General features: G+C 45.5%; 2 protein-coding genes across 3 annotated transcripts; one reads left to right on the top strand and one right to left on the bottom strand.

The window, feature by feature from the left end:
- Positions 1-592: 592 nt before the first annotated feature.
- LOC125716301 (U2 snRNP-associated SURP domain containing) lies at positions 593-10738 on the bottom strand. 2 transcript variants are annotated; one of them, XM_048988430.1, is made up of 25 exons: positions 10672-10738; positions 9742-9840; positions 9436-9547; positions 9186-9307; positions 9040-9104; positions 8877-8965; positions 8465-8547; positions 8111-8276; positions 7468-7679; positions 6826-6869; positions 4616-4720; positions 4373-4439; positions 4120-4283; positions 3759-3921; positions 3557-3636; positions 3380-3467; positions 3103-3234; positions 2778-2943; positions 2609-2692; positions 2463-2526; positions 2064-2223; positions 1863-1973; positions 1571-1692; positions 1217-1387; positions 593-1108 (listed from the first exon to the last, which is right to left on the bottom strand). In XM_048988430.1, exons 1-25 carry the CDS (start codon positions 10711-10713, stop codon positions 970-972), a joined length of 2850 nt encoding a protein of 949 aa, XP_048844387.1. In that variant the 5' UTR covers positions 10714-10738; the 3' UTR covers positions 593-969. The 2 variants fall into 2 exon arrangements, with proteins under 2 accessions (XP_048844387.1, XP_048844388.1); XM_048988431.1 differs by lacking the exons at positions 6826-6869; positions 8111-8276; positions 8465-8547; ... (4 more) ...; positions 9742-9840; positions 10672-10738 and having other exon boundaries at positions 7468-7605.
- Positions 10739-11596: 858 nt separating this feature from the next.
- LOC125716306 (procollagen C-endopeptidase enhancer 2-like) lies at positions 11597-18874 on the top strand. The gene is made up of 9 exons (XM_048988439.1): positions 11597-11752; positions 12027-12135; positions 12436-12691; positions 14145-14269; positions 14460-14596; positions 14976-15139; positions 16216-16299; positions 16919-17086; positions 18037-18874. The coding sequence occupies exons 1-9, from the start codon at positions 11682-11684 to the stop codon at positions 18165-18167; spliced, it is 1245 nt and encodes a 414-aa protein (XP_048844396.1). The 5' UTR covers positions 11597-11681; the 3' UTR covers positions 18168-18874.

The following is an 18874-nucleotide window of genomic DNA, read 5'->3' as shown; positions in this document are numbered from 1 at the left end:
TGAAAGCGGTATCACGAATGACTTCGCGAATTTCGGGTCCGACATAAATTCCCGCTCTCAGTTTGGCATCGGTTTTTCTTGACCCAGATTTCTCCCGTAGGTACTGAAAAGCATTTCCATCACGATCCATTGGTACAACAAAATTTTTCATAAGGCCCAATTTTATATGGAGTGGAGGAAGGTAAACTTTCTGTGGTTCGACCAATGACTTACGGTAATCTTTTTTGTCATCACGACTATTCCACACGCACGAGAAGCACATGTTTTGTGTAACCCAATTGTAAACCAAGGAGACGGGATATTACTTTCAGGTTACCACAAATGTTCAAGTTGTGTGTTGGATAGTCATTGCAGACTCAGCAGTGCTGATGTCAGTATGCTGACCCTCCCAAACTTGTCTGTGAAAGTTTCAGAGAAGTATTCATTCAATGGCTAGCAGATCTATTGATGTCAGCAAACAACAGATTCCTATTATCTTTACACACATAAGTTATGCATGATTTTTTATGAATCCCAAGAGTCATCAGCATTAACAGGTTTTGTTATAGTTCAATAAAGGAAGCAGGATGTAAAAGAAGAAGCTGCAACAACATTTTATTTCAAGTCATTTTAATGTGTACTACAAAAAAAACAATGAAAATAAACCTACAGTCATCAGACTAGATACAGAATTGTTCTGCAGCACGACTGAATCCCCTATGAGAAGTAGAACACCAGGTAAGCTCATTAATTTACAATATAAAACATTATTGGCTCTATTCACTGAGACATAGCATGGCAACACATGCATAGCGTTTTTTTTTTGTTTTTTTTAGAAAACCAAGGCAAATAGGACAAAAAAAAAAAAAAAAAAACATGCACGTAAAAAAACTCAACTCCAGTCATGTTTACAGTACAGCAAAGGGACGTGGGGGGTGGAGTTGGGTTGGTAGGGAATGGGGGGGGGGGGGGGAGGGGGGAGACAATCTGTCAGTGTTTGCTCTTCTTTGATTTCTTGTGTGACCGATGTGGAGACCTGGACCGCGACCTGGATTTCTTCACCGACTTCCTGGGTGTTCTTGACCGAGATCTCCGTGACCGCTTGGGTGTTCTAGGTGATGATGGTGACCTTCAAAGAGAAGGACCATCAAAATTGCACACTAACATCTCATTCAGAGAGTCGCTACCTTCTGTGGTCCACCTCGCCGAGGCAAGTTACGGAGGAACGAGCCAGTACCTCTTGGAGGCCTTCCTGTTGCTGTCTCGAGGGGAGTCTCTATGGGAGGAGTGCGATCTGGAGTCGCCCTTCACGTACGACCTGTCGGAGCGCTCGGACCGTGGCGAGGGCGACCGCCCCCGCCGGCTGCTGCTTCGTGTCGGGCTGGGGGAGGTGCTGTGCTTGCGTCTCCTGGAAACCGCACAAGGGAGAGAGGACAGACGAAAAGAAAAATTCACAGGCCGCTTCAACATGAGTATTTTCATACCGCGACTCTTTAGGAGATAATCCCTGAACTAAGACGGGTCTCAGATACTCGGGTAACTAGCAGAATAGCGGGGTAACACAGGTACATGTTAAGGCGTGTACCCTTACCTCTCTTTCTTATTGGCCGGTGAATCCTCCTTCTCCTTTTTATCCATCTTCTTCTCAGATTTTTCCTTTTCTTTTTTGTCCCTCTCTTTTTCTTTCTCTCTCTCCCTTTCAGTTTCTTTTTCCTAAAAGACGAAAATAAACAAAAACGCACCATCAGCTGCCTTACAAATCAGGTGGCAGTTTCTGGCTTGGCTGCAGACCTGCACGTTTCCTGCGGCTTTTCCCCGCCACGCTCACTCCCCGCCACGCTCACTCCCCCCCCCCCCCCCCCCCCGCCCCCCTCCCCGCTTACCTTCTGCAGCAGCTTGTCTCGGTAATGCTCCACTTGCTCCTGGATACTCTGCCCGGACTTCTTGGGCCGCTTTCCGGACTCCAGCTCATCTTGAAACTTCATCACTTTCAGCTAGACGGGCACCAGAGAGCGACAGCAGTTAGCATGGACAGCGAGCCGGGGGTGGCGCCGGTGCGGGCGATGCGCCCCCTGGCACGCTACCTCGATCTCCCGCAGCTTAGCCCGCCTCTCCTCGCTCATCTCCGACAGCTTGGTGGACTTGGGGTCGCTGGAGTCGTCCTTCACGGGGTTGGAGAAAGGCCGCTGGTCCACCGAGTGGGAGCTCCTGGTGTCGTCCTCATCTTCACTTGCCTGTGCCTCCCTGTATTTTTGTGTGTGTGTGTGTGTGTGTGTGTGTGTGTGTGTGTGGGGGGGGCGTGCAAAGCATTACAACTTGCAGCAGAAAGTAAATAACTGAAAAGACAACTATGATTCATAGTCAGTGTATCAACAAGACTGGAAAAAATGGTATTAGAACCCAAAGACCCCCCCCCCCCCCCCCCTCAGAGTGCTCTAAAAATAAAGGGCTGCAGCACAAGGCATCTGACTGGCATCACTCACACTTTATGGCTTTTCTTGGCCTCCTCTGGCTGCTCAAATATTTCCCATTTGGAAGTAGTCACAGCTGGGACAGGAAAAACTATTATCACCATGAGAGCAAGCAGGAAGGACTCAACGCATGTACTGCAGAAATACACCGGCCTCACCTTGCGCTTCCAAGGTCGATCCATCTACCGCTTCCCATTTTGAAGGGGCTACTTTAAAGGCTGGCTTCGTGCCGGAAGGATCCACTGGAAGATAAGGGGAACACGCATCAGAGAGGGGACCAAGCAGAGTAGAGACTCCTGCTTTCCGGAGGGGGACATGATTACGCACGGGGAATTCCGTCTAGGTCGTCGTCCTGGGACTTGATGGGAATGCCGTCCAGGTCGTCCAGCGGGGCATCGTCGATGGGAGCTCCGTCCACATCCTCTAGAGGAGCCCCATCGAGTTCCTCCTCCACAATAGGGGCCCCGTCAATGTCCTCAGTGGTCTCGACCGGCTGAGTAACAGGAAGGAAGGAGTGGGGGAATGCAAGTTAAACAGTGCCCCCTGCAATTTTGACACTCCCCACCCCATATTAGATGTGTCAATCAAGAATTAACCGTCTTTAACCCTGCCCACCAAACACATGCTCCACTGAGCTTGTGCAGAAACTCACTTCAGGAGGAGGAGGTTCCTGCTCTGGGCCTAGGTTGACCAGGCCCAAAAAGAGGTTCTGTAGCTTGATGAGGAAGGGGTCCGGATACACCGCCCAGTCCTCCCAAGCGCGAAAGCAGGACATTACCCTTTGCTGGGAAAGGCCAAGAAACACACAGAAACCTTTTAAATTGCTCAAAATAAAACGACAGTCACTGTTAGTCTGCCACAGTATTTTTCAAAAGCCCAAATCAAACACATAGTTTAGATGTGATTAAGGTAAATTTTAGCCAAAATACCTTGAAGTTCTCAGACTGCAGGTGGCCTTGTATCGTTTTGTACGTCGCATGTAGGTCGGAGAAAATCTGGCAGAGTTTCGTCTCAAAGCTGCGATACGAGGCAGAGCAGTTAGACACCAGATGCATGGCTTGCGAATGAAGCGTCACGGTTCGCAGGACTAAATGGCCGACACTCACTATTTCCTATAATAAGAAGCGTTGGACACTTTCGCCGAAGAGTTGTAGAGCACGTCGGAGACTAAATATAATCGAGCGATCTGGAGAGGGCGCACAAAGCCAAGAGGAACACAGTGAGAAGGATGACAGGAGGCAAATGCTACCATACAATATTAAGACAATGGAGTTCAGGGATAATATTAACCAGTAAGAAGTGGCTGACCTTTTTCGGCAGCGGAGTCTTCAAGATGGACAGAGACTCCGTGATGCACTCCACTATCTCCTCGGCAGCATCGGCGTGACTGAGACAGAAGAACATGGCGTCTGCGATGTCGCTCTTTCTAGGAGTCAGCGCCCTCAGCATCTCCTCCAGCTGGTCCCTCTCCCTAGAGACGATCCACACAGATTTGGATACTGAGGCACATCTTCAGGTGAGGTATCTGGACAAAGGTGCTTTTCACATTTCTTCCCCATAATCAGCATTTTTAAGCAAGCAGTACGGTCTAAGTTTCGCTTAATCCCACAATGCATTGCAGAAGAGTAGAGCGGAAGGCGTCCACGGGACATGTGGAGGAGATACTCACTCTTCTTTTAAGCATCCTTTCTTGGAGGACTCCTCCTCCTCCTCGCTCTCATCATTGTCATCCAGCCTCCCATGCAGGTACGGGTTGAGAGGCGGGGCTCGCCACAGGGACCCGTTCCTGAACATCCGGAAGTCGTCCGTCCTCCACTTGGAGGGTGAATCTCCCTGAAGAGAGATGGATCCGGAATATGACATCAGTCCACCGGCATTCGACGGCGCCACCAAAAGCCACCGCTTGGAAGCCGCTGGCTCACCTGCAGGATTGAGTAGAGCTTCCACCTGTAGTAAACGTGAGCCGGGCTCTGGTTCTCGAACAGGAACCTGGAGGAGAACCGCGAAATGGGGCGAGTGAAGTTCAAAGGCCGGGAACGTGATCAAGTTAGGGAAAGCAAAACATCAAGTGCGGAGACACAGTAACTCAAAACAGAGCATCACCTAACTGAAGAAAACAAACAAATGGACATCAAGGCTGAACCAAAAATGGGGGGCGGTCTTACCTGAACATAGGGTTGTTGAGCTCTCGGTTCATAATCATGGCCTCAAACATGGGACCCTCACGCACCACAAACTCGATCATTCGGTGGATGAGAGAGAGCAAATTCCTACAAGAAAAACACAGTTAAAGCGAAACGGATTCAGAATGGCCACCCTTCTCTCAAACCCTGCCTTCCCTCAGCTGTCTACGGCGCTACTTAACACACTGCGGGGGAGGGGGGGAGGGCCCTGCTGGACAGAAACCCTTCAGATGGGTGGGGGGGTGGGAGAGAAAAGACTAGTAACTTCTGTGCATAAGCACCAGCACCCAGTGTTTGAAATGCTTACAGGTTACAGAAGTTAATAGCTATGATAAGCGTGTTTCCAACACGCTATCTCTGATTGACAGAATAAAATGAAAACCCTTATAGGTGAAATTCGGTACTGAGCAATAGGTTTCTATCTTTATGTCTTCTAGTCTGCAGCTAAGGACGACCACTCAGTTCCACATAATGTCGCTTGCAGAATATGTCTAATTCAATACTGAAATACTGTCTGTCTTCAGTACTCTGACAATCTGAGATATCTGACTTTAATGACACACTAGAAAACAGGGTGGCGAAAAAATAAAAGATTTTGATTTTAAATGCTAAAATTGTGGACTTATAGATGAAGCAAAAGAAAGAAAAACATTTACCGTTATATATTGCCATTAATCCACAGTAAGAGGATATATATATATAGATAGCATAGCATAGCATACGTTAAATTAGAGATATGCAAGCTGTCCGAAAAATAAAAATATGCTACAGTAGATTTAGGAGTGCATTTAATGGGGCAATGTGCGGGTGTATAACATTAGCCTACGGTGGGAAGCGAAACAACAAAAGGATGCCTTTCATTGATAACACAAATCACATATATTGGAGCAGGTCGTACCAATGGCAGGTAAAATTCTGTATACTTTCCCAATCCATCCCATGATGCTTTGCAGGTCCCCCGCTGCCGCTGACAGTTCAACTTGTGCTGCTCACCAAGGCCAATGTCAAAGGTCACTAACTATAAAGATTGGGGTTGTCTTCACCCAGGATCGTTGACAGAGGCCAGGGGGTGTGCAGTTGGAGTGAGCAGTAGTCGGACCGCGACGCTACCGTCAAAGCATCTGCTGAATGACGTGCCGAAGAATGCGAAAAGGTACTTCACAAGTTGCTTCTCTGCTAAGTTACGAAGCTATATGTGGCAGGGCGGTAATTCAACGACGATAACTGGCATGTCAGTGAGCATGTGCACCTAATGGCCACTGAACAAAGGGCTGTATTCTCTAGCCAGGGTTCCCAATCCAAGTCAAATGTCAGAATCCTTGACTTCTCCTTGAGGTTCACTGACTAGAAAGCTGAATTTCCATAACCTAAAATAAACGGAAGGACGGGCCGTTTTAGTGCTGAGCAGATCGGCCAGAGTATTTTGAACCCATGAATTACGGTTTCTGTGGCTGTGAAGGCCCTCCCTCTCCCATATCTGACAGATCAATAGCAGTCTTGCAGACTTCACATTTAGCTTATACGTCACCTACTCTTTGAAGACACTGTTTTGTAGCCAAAGCTCTGGAAATGTACGCGCTACTGGCACGATGGCCTACGGTAGCAGGTACTGGACACTGCGTGTCTTTGACTGAAGTGACTGCCAGCTGTCGACGAGCAGGGAGGCTAATAAATGGGAGCTAAATAATAAAGTAACCAATTGCAACCACTCACACAATATGGGAAAAGTGTGAAACAACCCAGTAAAGAAAAAGACTGCATGGAAAATGATACATTTTGATGTATTATTTCAAGGACTGACTGACAACTAAAATATGCTAGAAAATCCCTGATGTTCAATGAACAGCCTCAAAAATGATTAAAAACCCCTGACTTTCCATGTCTGGAATAGGCTTTTTAAGATTCCATAATATTCCAGATATTCCATGACCTGTGGGAACCCTGCCTAGCTACCATTACGTGGATTTCAGGTGTGAAACCGGTATGCCGGTTTCCATGACCGGGAACTCTGCTGAAGGATTCATCTCTGCATGGGAAACTGACTCACAACAGGAAGTGAGGATCTCAACTATTGCTCACCCAAACTAACCCCCAGCGGCATGCATTGCCCAATTCAAACTAAATGATATGGGATGTTTTTTTTGTTTTTTTTTTCTACATTCGATATCAATTTAAAAAAAGAAAACATGTACCTTTCTGTTGGGATTACCACTTTGACTATGGCTTGCGACAGAGTCTGTATATGAAGTCACATCAGATAATAAACATAGAATATGTGAGTATTGTTAACAAGCAACAAGAAAATATAAAATGCATCAATTACTGCATATAACAATTTCACTGTTAACTGCTTTCACTACACTAATATTTAAATTCAAAATGAAAAAACAATGAACAACTGAACTGAAACAGCTCACATAACCCTGATTTCTGTTCACTGATTTATCAATACTGTAAATACACTACTTCAGTCATATGAAGGCACAGATATTGTCTCTCACAATGATCTTAATACAAACAGCATTTTGTGTATCTGTCGACAGTGCTAATTTCAGAAGACTTACCATTCCTCCAATTATTAAAAATGTACTGAATGAATTATATCCTGAATTATAATCTACACTAAAGGTGGCAATTCATTTTACTGTTTTAATGTAGTACGACTTCTATAGTATCCTAACAGAGATAGCCAAAGTGCAGAACCCAAGAGGAAAGAACATTCTAGAATTTTCAAAAACTAAGTATTATATGAGACAAGTACTATAGAATGTTTGCACTGCAGAGAATAACAGTGTCCGTATTTCAATGACCCTGCTTGTGACATAGCAAATTACCTTGTCAAACTCCTCCTTGTTGGACGGAAGGGGCTGAGGAGTTGCGCTGGGGTTCTTCAGCTTCTCGCGGGGCTGCGCGTTGAACGGCAGGCCTGAGGGGGGCGGCGGTAGGGCGTGCTCCACCATGGAGGGAGGAATGTATATCGGGTGTGGAGGAATCGGGACACCCTTGCCCCAGCCAAGCTTCATCTCAAAATTCATGATCATCTTCCCTAAAGGGGCGGGAGGGCGGGGTGATTAATTGGAAGGTAAATTGGCTCGACCTCAGATAGCTTAACAGAGACGAAATGCTACAGGATCACAGCACTGGGAAGGAAATGAGAGCCGCGGCTGCTTCTGTCTCAGTCTCTAAATCCCATACTGCCATGTTTATGTTTATATGGCTCGGGATTTATATATTATTCATTACTTCTCATTCTCACTGTGACCGACAAGACTAATATTTCACCTCGGTGTACGACTCCATGCATCATATATCAGAAGATACTTTGACTTTTGTTTTTCACACAACAAAACAAACGAGGGATACACACAAAGGCGATCGACTGGACCCAGACGTGTCTGGGGAACAAGGCGCCGACAGGGAAACATCTCCGATATACAGCTGAGCACCTTCAGCTTTGGCCGGCCGGCAGGATTTTACCGTTCAGGTGCTTCAGCGCTCTTTCCGCATCCCTCCGCGTCATGAAGGCCACGAAGCCACAGTTTCGCTCGCGGGCCCTCTCCTCGTTCGTCCGGGGCCACATGATTTTCACGCTGGCCAACGGACCATAGCGACCAAATTCTTGACAGAGCATCTCCTCATTCATCTGCAGACCACCGCGACGGCGGACACGGGGTTAATGGGTCAGCTGTGTCACGGAATGCTGACACACAACAGGGTAATTTTTATACTTGATCACACGGTAACTTACTGTGCGAGTTACCCTGTAACCTGACAGGAAAAAAATCATTCATTTAAATACTACAGAACCCCCACACCATGTAAATTCATCACCTGTGGGTTTATGTTTCCAAGATACAAATTAGTGGTTGATGGGTCTCCCACATCATGTGAACCAGGAGCAGAATCATCCAGGACTGGAAAGCAGAGTAAAGGTGTAATTTTATATGACGGCAAAAAGCCAACGGCAATACAAACAGCTGTTCCCGCATAGGCAAGTACTTCTGGCTTTAATCATTACCCTAGAAAGCTGTTAACTACTAAACACGTTTTAAAAAAAGGCTACATGCCCCCGTTAATCCATTTTACTAATTAAAACTTCTCACCACTTTAAAGAAGGGCAGGACAGCCTGGACATAACCAGAGGTTTTCGGACTATAGGGCATCAAACCTTGACTGTGTAACCCAAATACCCCGGTGTACAAAAAAGATTTTTTTTTCAACTGAGCGCTGACAGCACACTCACAGGAACGCCTTCCCTCTGTGTGGGACAGAGGTTCGAATCGGCTCACTCTGCCCTTATTCTTGTGCCGTTCGTCTCTCTCCTCCTGTATCCTGTTTTGGAAAAATGGTATTAAAACAGTTGCTGGGGGAAAAAAAAAAAATCATCTGTCATCTGAAATACTCACTGCTTCAATTCTTCTTTGAATAGCTCTAGGTTACTCTTCTTCTTCTCCTTTTCAGTTTTCTTTGACTACAAAAAAAAAAGTAAAACCGTTTTATTCAAGGCCTTGTCAAGGAGTTCAGGTGGATGAGACTGACAGCTGTCACTTACAATCTTTTTATCAACAGATATAAAATGAGGTGGCGGCTCCACTGGATGTGTGGATTTCGTATCGGCGAAGCGGGACTTTGGTTTATACAGTTTGCCTCTCTTGTCATCAGCTTCAGCCTCTTCTGCGAGGGGAGAACAAAACAGCTTTAAAAAGCAGACAAAAAGCAGAGGCCGACACAGCTAAGACTTAAAACGACGTCGCAAGAATCAGGTCAAGCATCAGTGTTCCCTGGAATGAGGCTGCCATCACCTTTGGTGGCGTTGGCGATGCCACCCCTGACGAAAGTTTTGACTTTGCCTTCGCCGCCTTCAAAGGCGGCCAAGAACTCTTCATAGATCTCGGCGGCCGCCCGTTCATCCTCCTGCGACGAGTGCGAGAAACGCCGAGTTAACGCCACCCGAACTACGAGGCCCGAACTTCAACCTGGCCACAGCTAAAGCACAGAGCGTCATTCCGGGCAAGCTGGGACTGTCAAAACCCCATCAGGGGGCCACAGGAAGAGATACTGGAGGAACCTGTTCTTTAATTCAGTCAGCTTTCCAGGGAAAACCTTACCTTTTTCTTAATCTCATCTTGCTCTTTTTTGCTGAGAGTTCTTTTAGCAACAGCCATCTTTCCAATGCTGAATGCTTTCAGCTTACTCTCCAGCAGCGCCTACATTGCAAGCATTTAATATTATACATTAAAAATGCATGCTTGGTGAATTTAATAACAAATATATAAATTACTTATAAATAAGAAACTTTCTCTAAAGCTTTGCAGACACAAGAGGCGACATTTTCGAAATATTTCATACGTAGGCTTCCCTTGTTTTAACCGTTATTCAGGTCTGAAACGTGCTAACTTTTCTCAGTTCATAACATATAACGTCAGAAACCCTGTTACTGCCTGTCAAGTAGACACAGAACGACAGTTACGTAACGTAACAACGTACACGTTTACCTAAGCCACCTATCCGTTAAAACTACCTATACTACTCAAGACAGTCAGTTAATATGTCACAGAGCCATGTAACTTGGGTAAGTTGATAAACTGCCTTATCTTTGTAGTGTCTAAGTCACCTAATCACTCCCTGTTAGCTAACGTGTGTGAGCGCGGTAGTATATGCTGCCCCACTGGAGGGGGGGGGGTGACAGATAACATGCCTCATATTTATTCCAATTTTAGTTACTGTAAATATCAAACAACACCAAAAAGTGTTGAACAAGTTACTTTTCAACACACATAATGCATCGACATAAAGCAGTGCGAAATGCCCATTGTGGAGGGAAGCTTTCGATGAGGTTGGTCTCGCATGCTAACTGTTAGTCTGGCCTTCACATGCAAAGGCCTGCGCGCACAATGTTCTCTCTTTCGAGGAGCCCGGCTCTCGCGTACGGCAAGAGTCTCTGCTTTAAGGGCTTACTGTTGCTTATATTAAGTATTTCGCGTGATATTTACACTAACGTTCGTATATTTTAACGTTCCGGCTGCAATTTAATTTACCTTCGCGCTGGCTTTCTGCGTGCCTGGCGTTTTGTCCGCCATCTTGCCCGAAATGCTGCCTAGTCGATTACCGATTCTTTAAACAGCGGACAGGAAGCGCTCAGCGCGCGTTTCGAAAAGTCGAATGCCGATGCGCGGATTGAAACACAACGCTCCTCTCCATGACGACCGGCTCCGCCAAAATTTTCGGGTACAATCGGCAGTCTACGTCTTCCCTGCTTTTACGGGGATGGCAAGGGCCGTTTTACGTAAAAGATCAGAGGATTCTATTTTACTTGAGGTAATAGAAGGCAGTGCGCAGTTACAAAATTACGCCAAATGGTGGCGCCGCAGATATTCGAATAGCTTATCTTAACTTATAACCCATAGCCTACGGCAATATACCGATAAAGTAAATGATAAGCAGTAATGGGAAATGCATGGGCGGATGGAATCATATATGATCGATTTTAAACATGTTAGGCCTTTTTTTAGGCGTTTTGTTATTTAATTATCTTATATATGTACGTATTTTCGTCTTACAATTTTGATATTTAGTGGAAAAGAATTCCGATATTAGGCTAATTATTAGTATAAAAATATAATACATTAATATAATCAATATTCACTAATCCTATATATTAAATTGTCTTTGTGGTTTTATTATGACGTAAATAGATTTCTATAAAACGATCATGGAACAATGCCGTCTCATTCTCTTGTGACTCATACGGCCAATAGAATATTTAAAGAATTATAAATTACTTCTAAATATTGTGAGAGGAAACAAAAACGTTTATGGTATCTATAGACCCGACACTTTGCGACTTTGATCCCAGATTTTGGAAAGCAGAGACAGCTGCCGGCAGCTCCCACCTACTCCTCTACAGAACAAACGTTATATTCATAAATTCCAGATTGTAGCCAAAGTAACTCCCCCATCTCACGTCGGGCTTCTGCCTCTACGGCTCAGCGGCGCAGTCCTCTCTGAACTATCCCGGGCCAGACAGGAGGTTAAACTGCCCGAGACAATGAGATACGCTTTTTGTGTGATTTGGGGTTTTCTCCTTTCTGCATGGGTGGACTCGCAGTCTCAGCGGAGGTATTTGGTTTTTATGTGCATGTACGATTTTTATTTATTTTTTTCCATTTTCCTTCAAAGTCGCATCCAGCGTGTTTACTACCGAGTGTACGGCACACATGCAGCACGAATTGGCGAAGGGAGCGCGATGATAAACTTTAAGGATACGTAGGCTGCTTAGGGACGGCAAAACTTTCGTAATAGGGCGCACTATACCTTCTTATTCTGATGATATAGCTCGCATATCGCACCAATAATTTTAACCACGACTTTTGAATTAATTCTGCTCTCTCAGGCCAAATTTTACATGCGGTGGAAATTTGACGGGCGAATCCGGGGTGATTGGAAGCGAAGGATATCCCGGAGTTTATCCATCAAATACAAAATGTACATGGAAAATAACGGTAAGTTTATTATTATTAATATTAGTTTCAAGTAGAACTACTGCCCACAGAGTACCACTCACTGGCAGAACTGGTAATATTTAGTATTATAATACACCAATTAACTTTTTATAAATATTTATAAATAATTACATAAAAAATGTATTGCACGTACGTAACTTTCAGAGTTAAAAGCCTGCCGTCTGCTGTTAATAATTAGAATATAAATGGCCCACAGAAAAGGCGCTTTAATTGAAATTAAACAATTTAATTTTATTTCGTTAATACGGGTTGTGGCGCTCTCCACATCCCTTCGGGCAGGTCCCCGACGGCAGGGTGGTGTCGCTGAGGTTCCGCTCCATTGACCTGGAGAGCGACACTCTCTGCAGATACGACTACGTGGATGTGTACAGCGACCACGCCGGCGGCCAGCGGCTCGGCCGCTTCTGCGGCACCTTCAGGCCGGGCGCCCTGGTCTCCAGTACCAACAGGATGCTAGTGCAGATGGTGTCGGACGCCAACACTGCCGGTAGCGGGTTTCTGGCTGTGTTTACCGCCGCTCACCCCAATGAACGAGGTGCGCACTCGTGGGACATTATCACTTTTACGCTCATGTAGGACCGACGGGTGGCATTATTATATGACACCACGTGACGTGCACAACTGGGCCAGTCGTGTTACATGGAAAAAGGGTCGTTTTCACAGCTTTTAATTAACTTAACAAAACATGCAGTTATGTGCAGACTCGGCAATGATAAAATTAATTGTTTCTTTGAAGTATTCTTTTAATGTAAATAAAAAAAAAAGATTGAATGTGGTCTCTGCATTTAAGCAGAACAATTTGCATCATTTGGAGAGCAGAGAACTCTGCTGCGGTCGGAGGACTTTGCTTTTCACAGTGCAACTTAAAATGTGACTGTTTTGGAGTTGCAGTGACAGAGCAGGGTGAAAATCTCCCATCCGCCTAGAACTGAAGGCAGAATTCCTGGCTGACTGACAAGTTCCCAGGAATTTTAATTCCAGGGTGTACAGAATGTTCCGTGTGGACAGGTGTTGGTCACCTGGTGCATAAAGTGGTAAGCAGCTGTGTGCAGACTCTCGGAAAGTCCTCTCAGCCACACTGTTCTGCTGAATGAGGAGAAAAGCAGTAATGAACTAAATCCAATGCATCAGCAGTATGCTTTGGTGTACATTAAGGCTAATCAATTTATGGCCCAGAGGGCCAAGTCCATAAGCTCTTCCAGCTCTCATTACACCACTGAAAGCTCGGGATAGAAGGTAGTGTAGCCAAGACAGCATTCGAATCAGGTGCTCTGTGCCCAGTTTGACCAAAGGTGTCTTGGTCTTCGCTGCCCTGGATCATTACCGAGTCACGCTGGCATCCATCTCTAAAAATGCAAAGTTTGCCAAATCAGAACTACAGTTTCAATACTTCACTAAACACTGAAGCTGGTGTGGTTTTACACTACCCTTGAAGGTTGATGATGCTTCTGCATGATGCTGTTTAAGTCTAAACTGAAAACACACACAGAATGTATTTGTGACTGCAGTGCACTGAATGTTATAATCAGAACAAAGAGTGAAAATCGTAGAAAATTCATATTGCCGTGAATAGAGACTGGTATCCCATCCAGTGCCGCTTACCTCACGCTTACTGTGACAGACTCTAGGCTCTGCATCCTATGGATCACGCTGTGATGTCACCTATATTTTCTTTGTTGTTCATTTATTAGAGTGAGCATGATTTTTGTTTAGTGAGTTTGGCTTGTTTTTTTTATTATCTAGATTTGATTGAGCTAGTCTGATGCAGGCCCACATACATAACAAATATATAATCAGATCAAATATATATATATATATATTGATAATTTCATTTAATAGTTGAATTTTCGTTACGCTTGGGCCAGCTGGGATTTAGGACGCATAAAGAAAGCCAGCTGTAGGACTGGGAACCGGCATTGAGGTACAGCAGTTCTAGCTGAAAACTGCTGCTTCAAGCATCGTATTACAACAGCCAGTGCACCTTACAGGCGATCGTTATTGTGGCGGGCGAATGGTGAAGCCGTCCGGCTCCTTTAAGACACCGAATTGGCCGGAGAGGGATTATCCTGCTGGGGTCACCTGCACCTGGCACTTCATAGCACCTAGCAACCAGGTGAGCATCATGTTGTCATGGAGATGGCTTCTCACATTCCAAGGAGAAATGCCCACCTTGCAATGCGATTATGAGGTTAATATGCAAAGGATAGCCATCTGTATTAAAGCCTGACTGTAGTTATTCTACAGCCGGAGCATGTAAATACTTTTGTGACTTTATTTCTGCATGCTCCACTTAAAATGACGAGGTCATCGAGCTGAAGTTCGAGAAGTTTGACGTGGAGAGAGATAGCTACTGTCGCTACGACCACGTGGCGATTTATAACGGCGGGGAGGTCAACGAGGACAAGAGGATTGGCAAATTCTGTGGTGACAGCCCTCCAGCGTAAGTAGAATATCAACAAAACGGTGACCCAAGATTCATAAACACTAACTCACTTGCAGTTTAGGTACATTGACACACTAAAAACTTTTTTTTTGCACTGTAGGAGCAAATGGTATCACTGCACACTTTTTGACCCAGTGCAAAATTACAACTGATAAGACCTGGGTCACTGTTAGAAATTCATGCCCCTTGGCAAAATGTCACCAATCTCGGCAGATTTCACAACTGGGCCCCCAAAGATATATTTTTGGGTCCCCTGAAAAGTGTTAAATCTGCCAAGTTATCCAAATCTCTCTGACGCCCCTTGATGTGAAAGAATATGTAGATTGATGCATTGATGTTAATCTTGATGTTTCATGTTGCTGTCGTTTAATCTCAGGCCAATCACCTCAGAGGGGAATCAGCTTCTCGTTAATTTCCTCTCTGACCTCAGTCTGACCGCAGACGGGTTCATCGGTCACTACAAGTTCAGGCCCAGAAGACTTAGGACCACTGCTGCGCCAGTTATGACCCCCACTACATCCACCACGGTTACCACTGCAAGTATGTGGCTTGACCCCGCCTCCCCCAAAGCCTCTTAGATTCTGCATGCCTCAGAATTTTAAAATACATCCGTTTTTCACCAACAGTTATCCAGTTCAGGATCATGGTGAGCCTGGAGCCTATCCCAGAATGCATTGGGCATGAGGCAGGGGACACCCTGGATGGGAAAGCAGTCACAGGGCATACACTTACACAGGGTGGGCAATTTAGGCACAACTAATTCACCTAAGCGTGTACCTTTGAACTGTGGGAGAAAGACTGAGAAAACCCACACAAAGGGGGCGGGAATTTGAACCTACAACCCTGGAAGGGTTAGGGCGTTTGGTAGGTAGCTTAGGAACAGTGTGACTATTTCTGCCATGTTCCCAAGTGTTGTTTCTTAAGCTGTCTAATCCTAGTTGTTATTGGTGGTGAGCTGATGTTTACACAGAGTTTTTCCAGAATGTTGATGTGTAAGAGTTGGGGTTCTGTTGCGGTTAGATTTCCCACTAGGAGAGAGGAAGTTATGTGGCAACCAGACATGCAATTTTTTCCCCCTGCATTACTGCCGGCCTGTCAGAACAGCATGACAGCAGCGCCCCAACCTTCAGACAGTCACCATGAGAGAGGGAGCCATTGGTCAGACCTCGTCGAGCTCCACTTGTGGTCAGGCCTAGAAGGGCAAAGCATCGGCTAAATCACTCAAGCTCAGTTCATTAAACCTCTAGGACAAAAATAATAAAAATCAGCAGAGATCAGACAATTAAAATGTTTGGAAACCATTCGTCAGGCAAGCGTCCGAGGAAATAACAACCCGTCCTGCCAATCAGAGTGGGTTAATAGCCCCACTTTGCAGTGAAGGAAAACTCCGGCAATCACCGTAAATTGATCCCGGCTGCGACCAGGGCGGAGGCTGCGCCGCGCCGCTGCACCAGGAACTGCGAGCGCTCCCTTACACGCCGATTTCATCATGCGGGCCTGCAGAACCTTCTGGAGCAGTCAAGTCAATTTCGCGCGGCGGCATGAATCGGCGTAAGCGTGCGGCTCATGCTTTTTTCCCCTCAATCTCCCCCCCCCCCCCCCCCCCCCCGTTTCAGTGGTGAAGTACTCCCCAGATCTCTGCAAGAAAAAATGCGAGAGGAACGGCACCCCAGAGAGCCATTTCTGCGCGAGCAGCTTCGGTAAGCTGCCCGCCGCGTTCCTTACACTCGCAGGCAGCATCACAGGGAATTTATCTGCGCGTCCCGATGTACGTTTTTATTCTCTCTGACATGCACTACCAGCGTGTGTGTGTGTGTTTGTGTGTGTAGTCCATGTATACATTACATTGTGGGGACCAAATGTCCTCAGTCTGTGATAAAAACCTGTTATTTGGATGTTCTAGGCACCATTTTTCCAGTCCCCACAAAGGGCAACTCAATTTTATAAAAATCTGTGACAATCGAAAAACTAAAAATGCCAAAACTTCTGCATTTTTCTTGGTTCCTTATGGTTATGGTTAGGGCAGGGTGGGGGTTAAGGTCATCATAGTTAGCATTAGCATTTTTCCCATAGAAGTGAATGAGCAGGCCCCATAAGGATAGGTATACCCTACATGTGCGAGCGTATAGGTGTATGTGCGCTTGAAATGTCATTCACTCCTCCTTATTAGGCTTTTGCTGGTCTTAGCACAGAAAATAATGAACTTCCTAAATCAGTGTGCAGGATATTAAGTAGCTGGCCTTGTCTAGCGGGTGATTGATTCAGAAACGAAAGCTCTGGCCCTCTGCTCTACAACCGATCTTTATGTGTGTCGCCTAGTAATCACAGGCACCGTCATCACCACGACAGTGCGAGAGGGCAGGGTTCACGCCACCATCTCCATCATCAGCATCTACAAGGAGGGCGACCTCACCATCCAGCAGGCCGGGAAGAGCATGAGCACCAAGATCGTCGTGCTGTGCAAGAAGTGCCCCTTCATCCGACGCGGTGAGTCTTGCATGGGCAGCGGCCCGAGTTTCCAGATGATGGTGGCACAAGTGCCTTCTCTCTTGCAGGGGCAGGTGGAGTTTGATGTGTGCACTTGGGGCTTCAAAAAAACCCGCATCCTGCTTACCTAATGTGGTACCACATGCAGAGGTGGAAAGTTCAGGTATAGAAAGTATAAATCCTGACCAAGATTTTGATTCAACCAACCAGTTGAGTTGTCTGTAAATCTGACTCTTTATACTCAACTGTTTGGTTGGTAGCGGAATTAGCTTGTTCCGGTCAGCTGGTGGCACATGGTTTTGAATAGAATAGTACATGTATTCAGATATTGGTGAGAGCAAATTTGGGGGGGGGGGGTTAGTGCAGGGTCAGGCAGCCTGCAGCACCCCTAGAACTGGGGGTTAAGGGTCTTGCTCCAGGGCCCAATGGCAGCATCAGTCTTCTGGCCCCAGGATTCAAACCTGGCGACCTTCTGATGAAGGACATAGACTCCTAACATCAATATCAAAGGAACAGGGTCCCCAGTGTGATTCTGGAAGATTCTCCACATCGATCAGCATTCGAAAGTCAGGATGGTGGGAGGGAGAGAGGATCTTCTAAAAACATTTCTCTGGATAGCTATGAGCCGTAAAGATACTGAGGATGCGAACGTAGCGCTCCGACGCCGCCCTTCAAGCTGAATCAACCGCGGGGCATCATCCAGATCGATCGCGTACTTGTTTTTATTGCTTTTCACTCAGTTTCTGGAAAAAAAAAATGTACTTAACATCTAAGGTCAGCTATGTGGCATTCGATGTAATTTAGACTCCATTATTTGGCTGTTGGATGCCCATAAAATAGCTGTTTGGGTTGGAGTTCTCTTTGTACTTTTGGTATCTCGAGTTTATTGATAGTTTTTTTATTTGTTTCTGAAGCTGTGAGTAGCATGCTGCATTTGTACTCTGTCTTAGGTCTCAGTTACATTTTCATGGGCCAGACGGACGAGAAGGGACAAGGGGCCATCAGCCCTCAGAACTACGTTGCGGCCTTTAAGGGCAAGAGCCAGAGAGTGCTGGACGTATTAAAATACCAGCGCTGCTGAATTCTGCAAAACTTCCCGCTGGACGCAGACCCCAGTCATCACAGAATCCTGGAGGCATATTAGGAACATATGCTCTTGGATTATCTTCTGTTTTTTGTTTCCTTGTTGACTGCTGACCTTTGGAACTGAAGCATAAATGCGGTATGCGTCTTAGGATTTGTCAGCAAGTCCGGTCTCTTCCGAGGACGTCATTTTGTGTGTTTCATGTCTTGCGCGGAAAAACACGGGCCGTACCTTCAGCAGGATTTGTGTCTGTGGTGTAGATGCCGTGTGGCTAGGATCTGTAAATTCACGAGGTTATTGTCGCAACTACTGCGTGTCCTTGCTAACTAGAATTTCTCATAAAAAGCCTCTAGAAAATGCATTGGCTGTTAAAACACGAGAGAAAATGTGATTCGGTTAAAGGGCAGAAACTCACACTATGCTGAAATCATAAAATGTGAAAAGCATTCCCTGTACTGGTTAATGTGCAATAAATTTTTTTAAAAAAAGAGCTTTTCAGATATAATTGGATAAACATATAATTTTATCCTTTGCATAAATCATTTTTTATCAGAAGAGTTATTTATCCAGTTAATTCTTTTTTAGCATAATATTTGATGTTTGTAAAGATGCTGGAAAAAAAATAATCTTTTGAAAGTGTTTTTTAAATATTTATATGATATTTTGTACAAAGAAATAAAACTCACAACAGTGTTTATTCTGAA

Source organism: Brienomyrus brachyistius, chromosome 21, assembly GCF_023856365.1.
Source record: "Brienomyrus brachyistius isolate T26 chromosome 21, BBRACH_0.4, whole genome shotgun sequence".
In the NCBI taxonomy this organism is placed as follows: Eukaryota; Metazoa; Chordata; class Actinopteri; order Osteoglossiformes; family Mormyridae; genus Brienomyrus; species Brienomyrus brachyistius.
Note: the sequence above shows the minus strand (reverse complement) of the source record. Positions and strands in the feature narration are given on the sequence as shown.

What these genes read in the sequence shown, in the direction of transcription:
- LOC125716301 (XM_048988430.1), bottom strand. Translation starts at nt 10,713, where the DNA reads ATGGCGGACAAAACGCCAGGCACGCAGAAAGCCAGCGCGAAG. An exon ending in GCTTCTTATTATAGGAAATA is followed by an intron (nt 3,468 to 3,556) that starts GTGAGTGTCGGC and finishes CTCGTATCGCAG; the next exon opens with CTTTGAGACGAAACTCTGCC. An exon ending in AGGAACCTCCTCCTCCTGAA is followed by an intron (nt 2,944 to 3,102) that starts GTGAGTTTCTGC and finishes CCTGTTACTCAG; the next exon opens with CCGGTCGAGACCACTGAGGA.
- LOC125716306 (XM_048988439.1), top strand. Translation starts at nt 11,682, where the DNA reads ATGAGATACGCTTTTTGTGTGATTTGGGGTTTTCTCCTTTCTGCATGG. An exon ending in TCATAGCACCTAGCAACCAG is followed by an intron (nt 14,270 to 14,459) that starts GTGAGCATCATG and finishes TAAAATGACGAG; the next exon opens with GTCATCGAGCTGAAGTTCGA. An exon ending in GTGCCCCTTCATCCGACGCG is followed by an intron (nt 17,087 to 18,036) that starts GTGAGTCTTGCA and finishes ACTCTGTCTTAG; the next exon opens with GTCTCAGTTACATTTTCATG.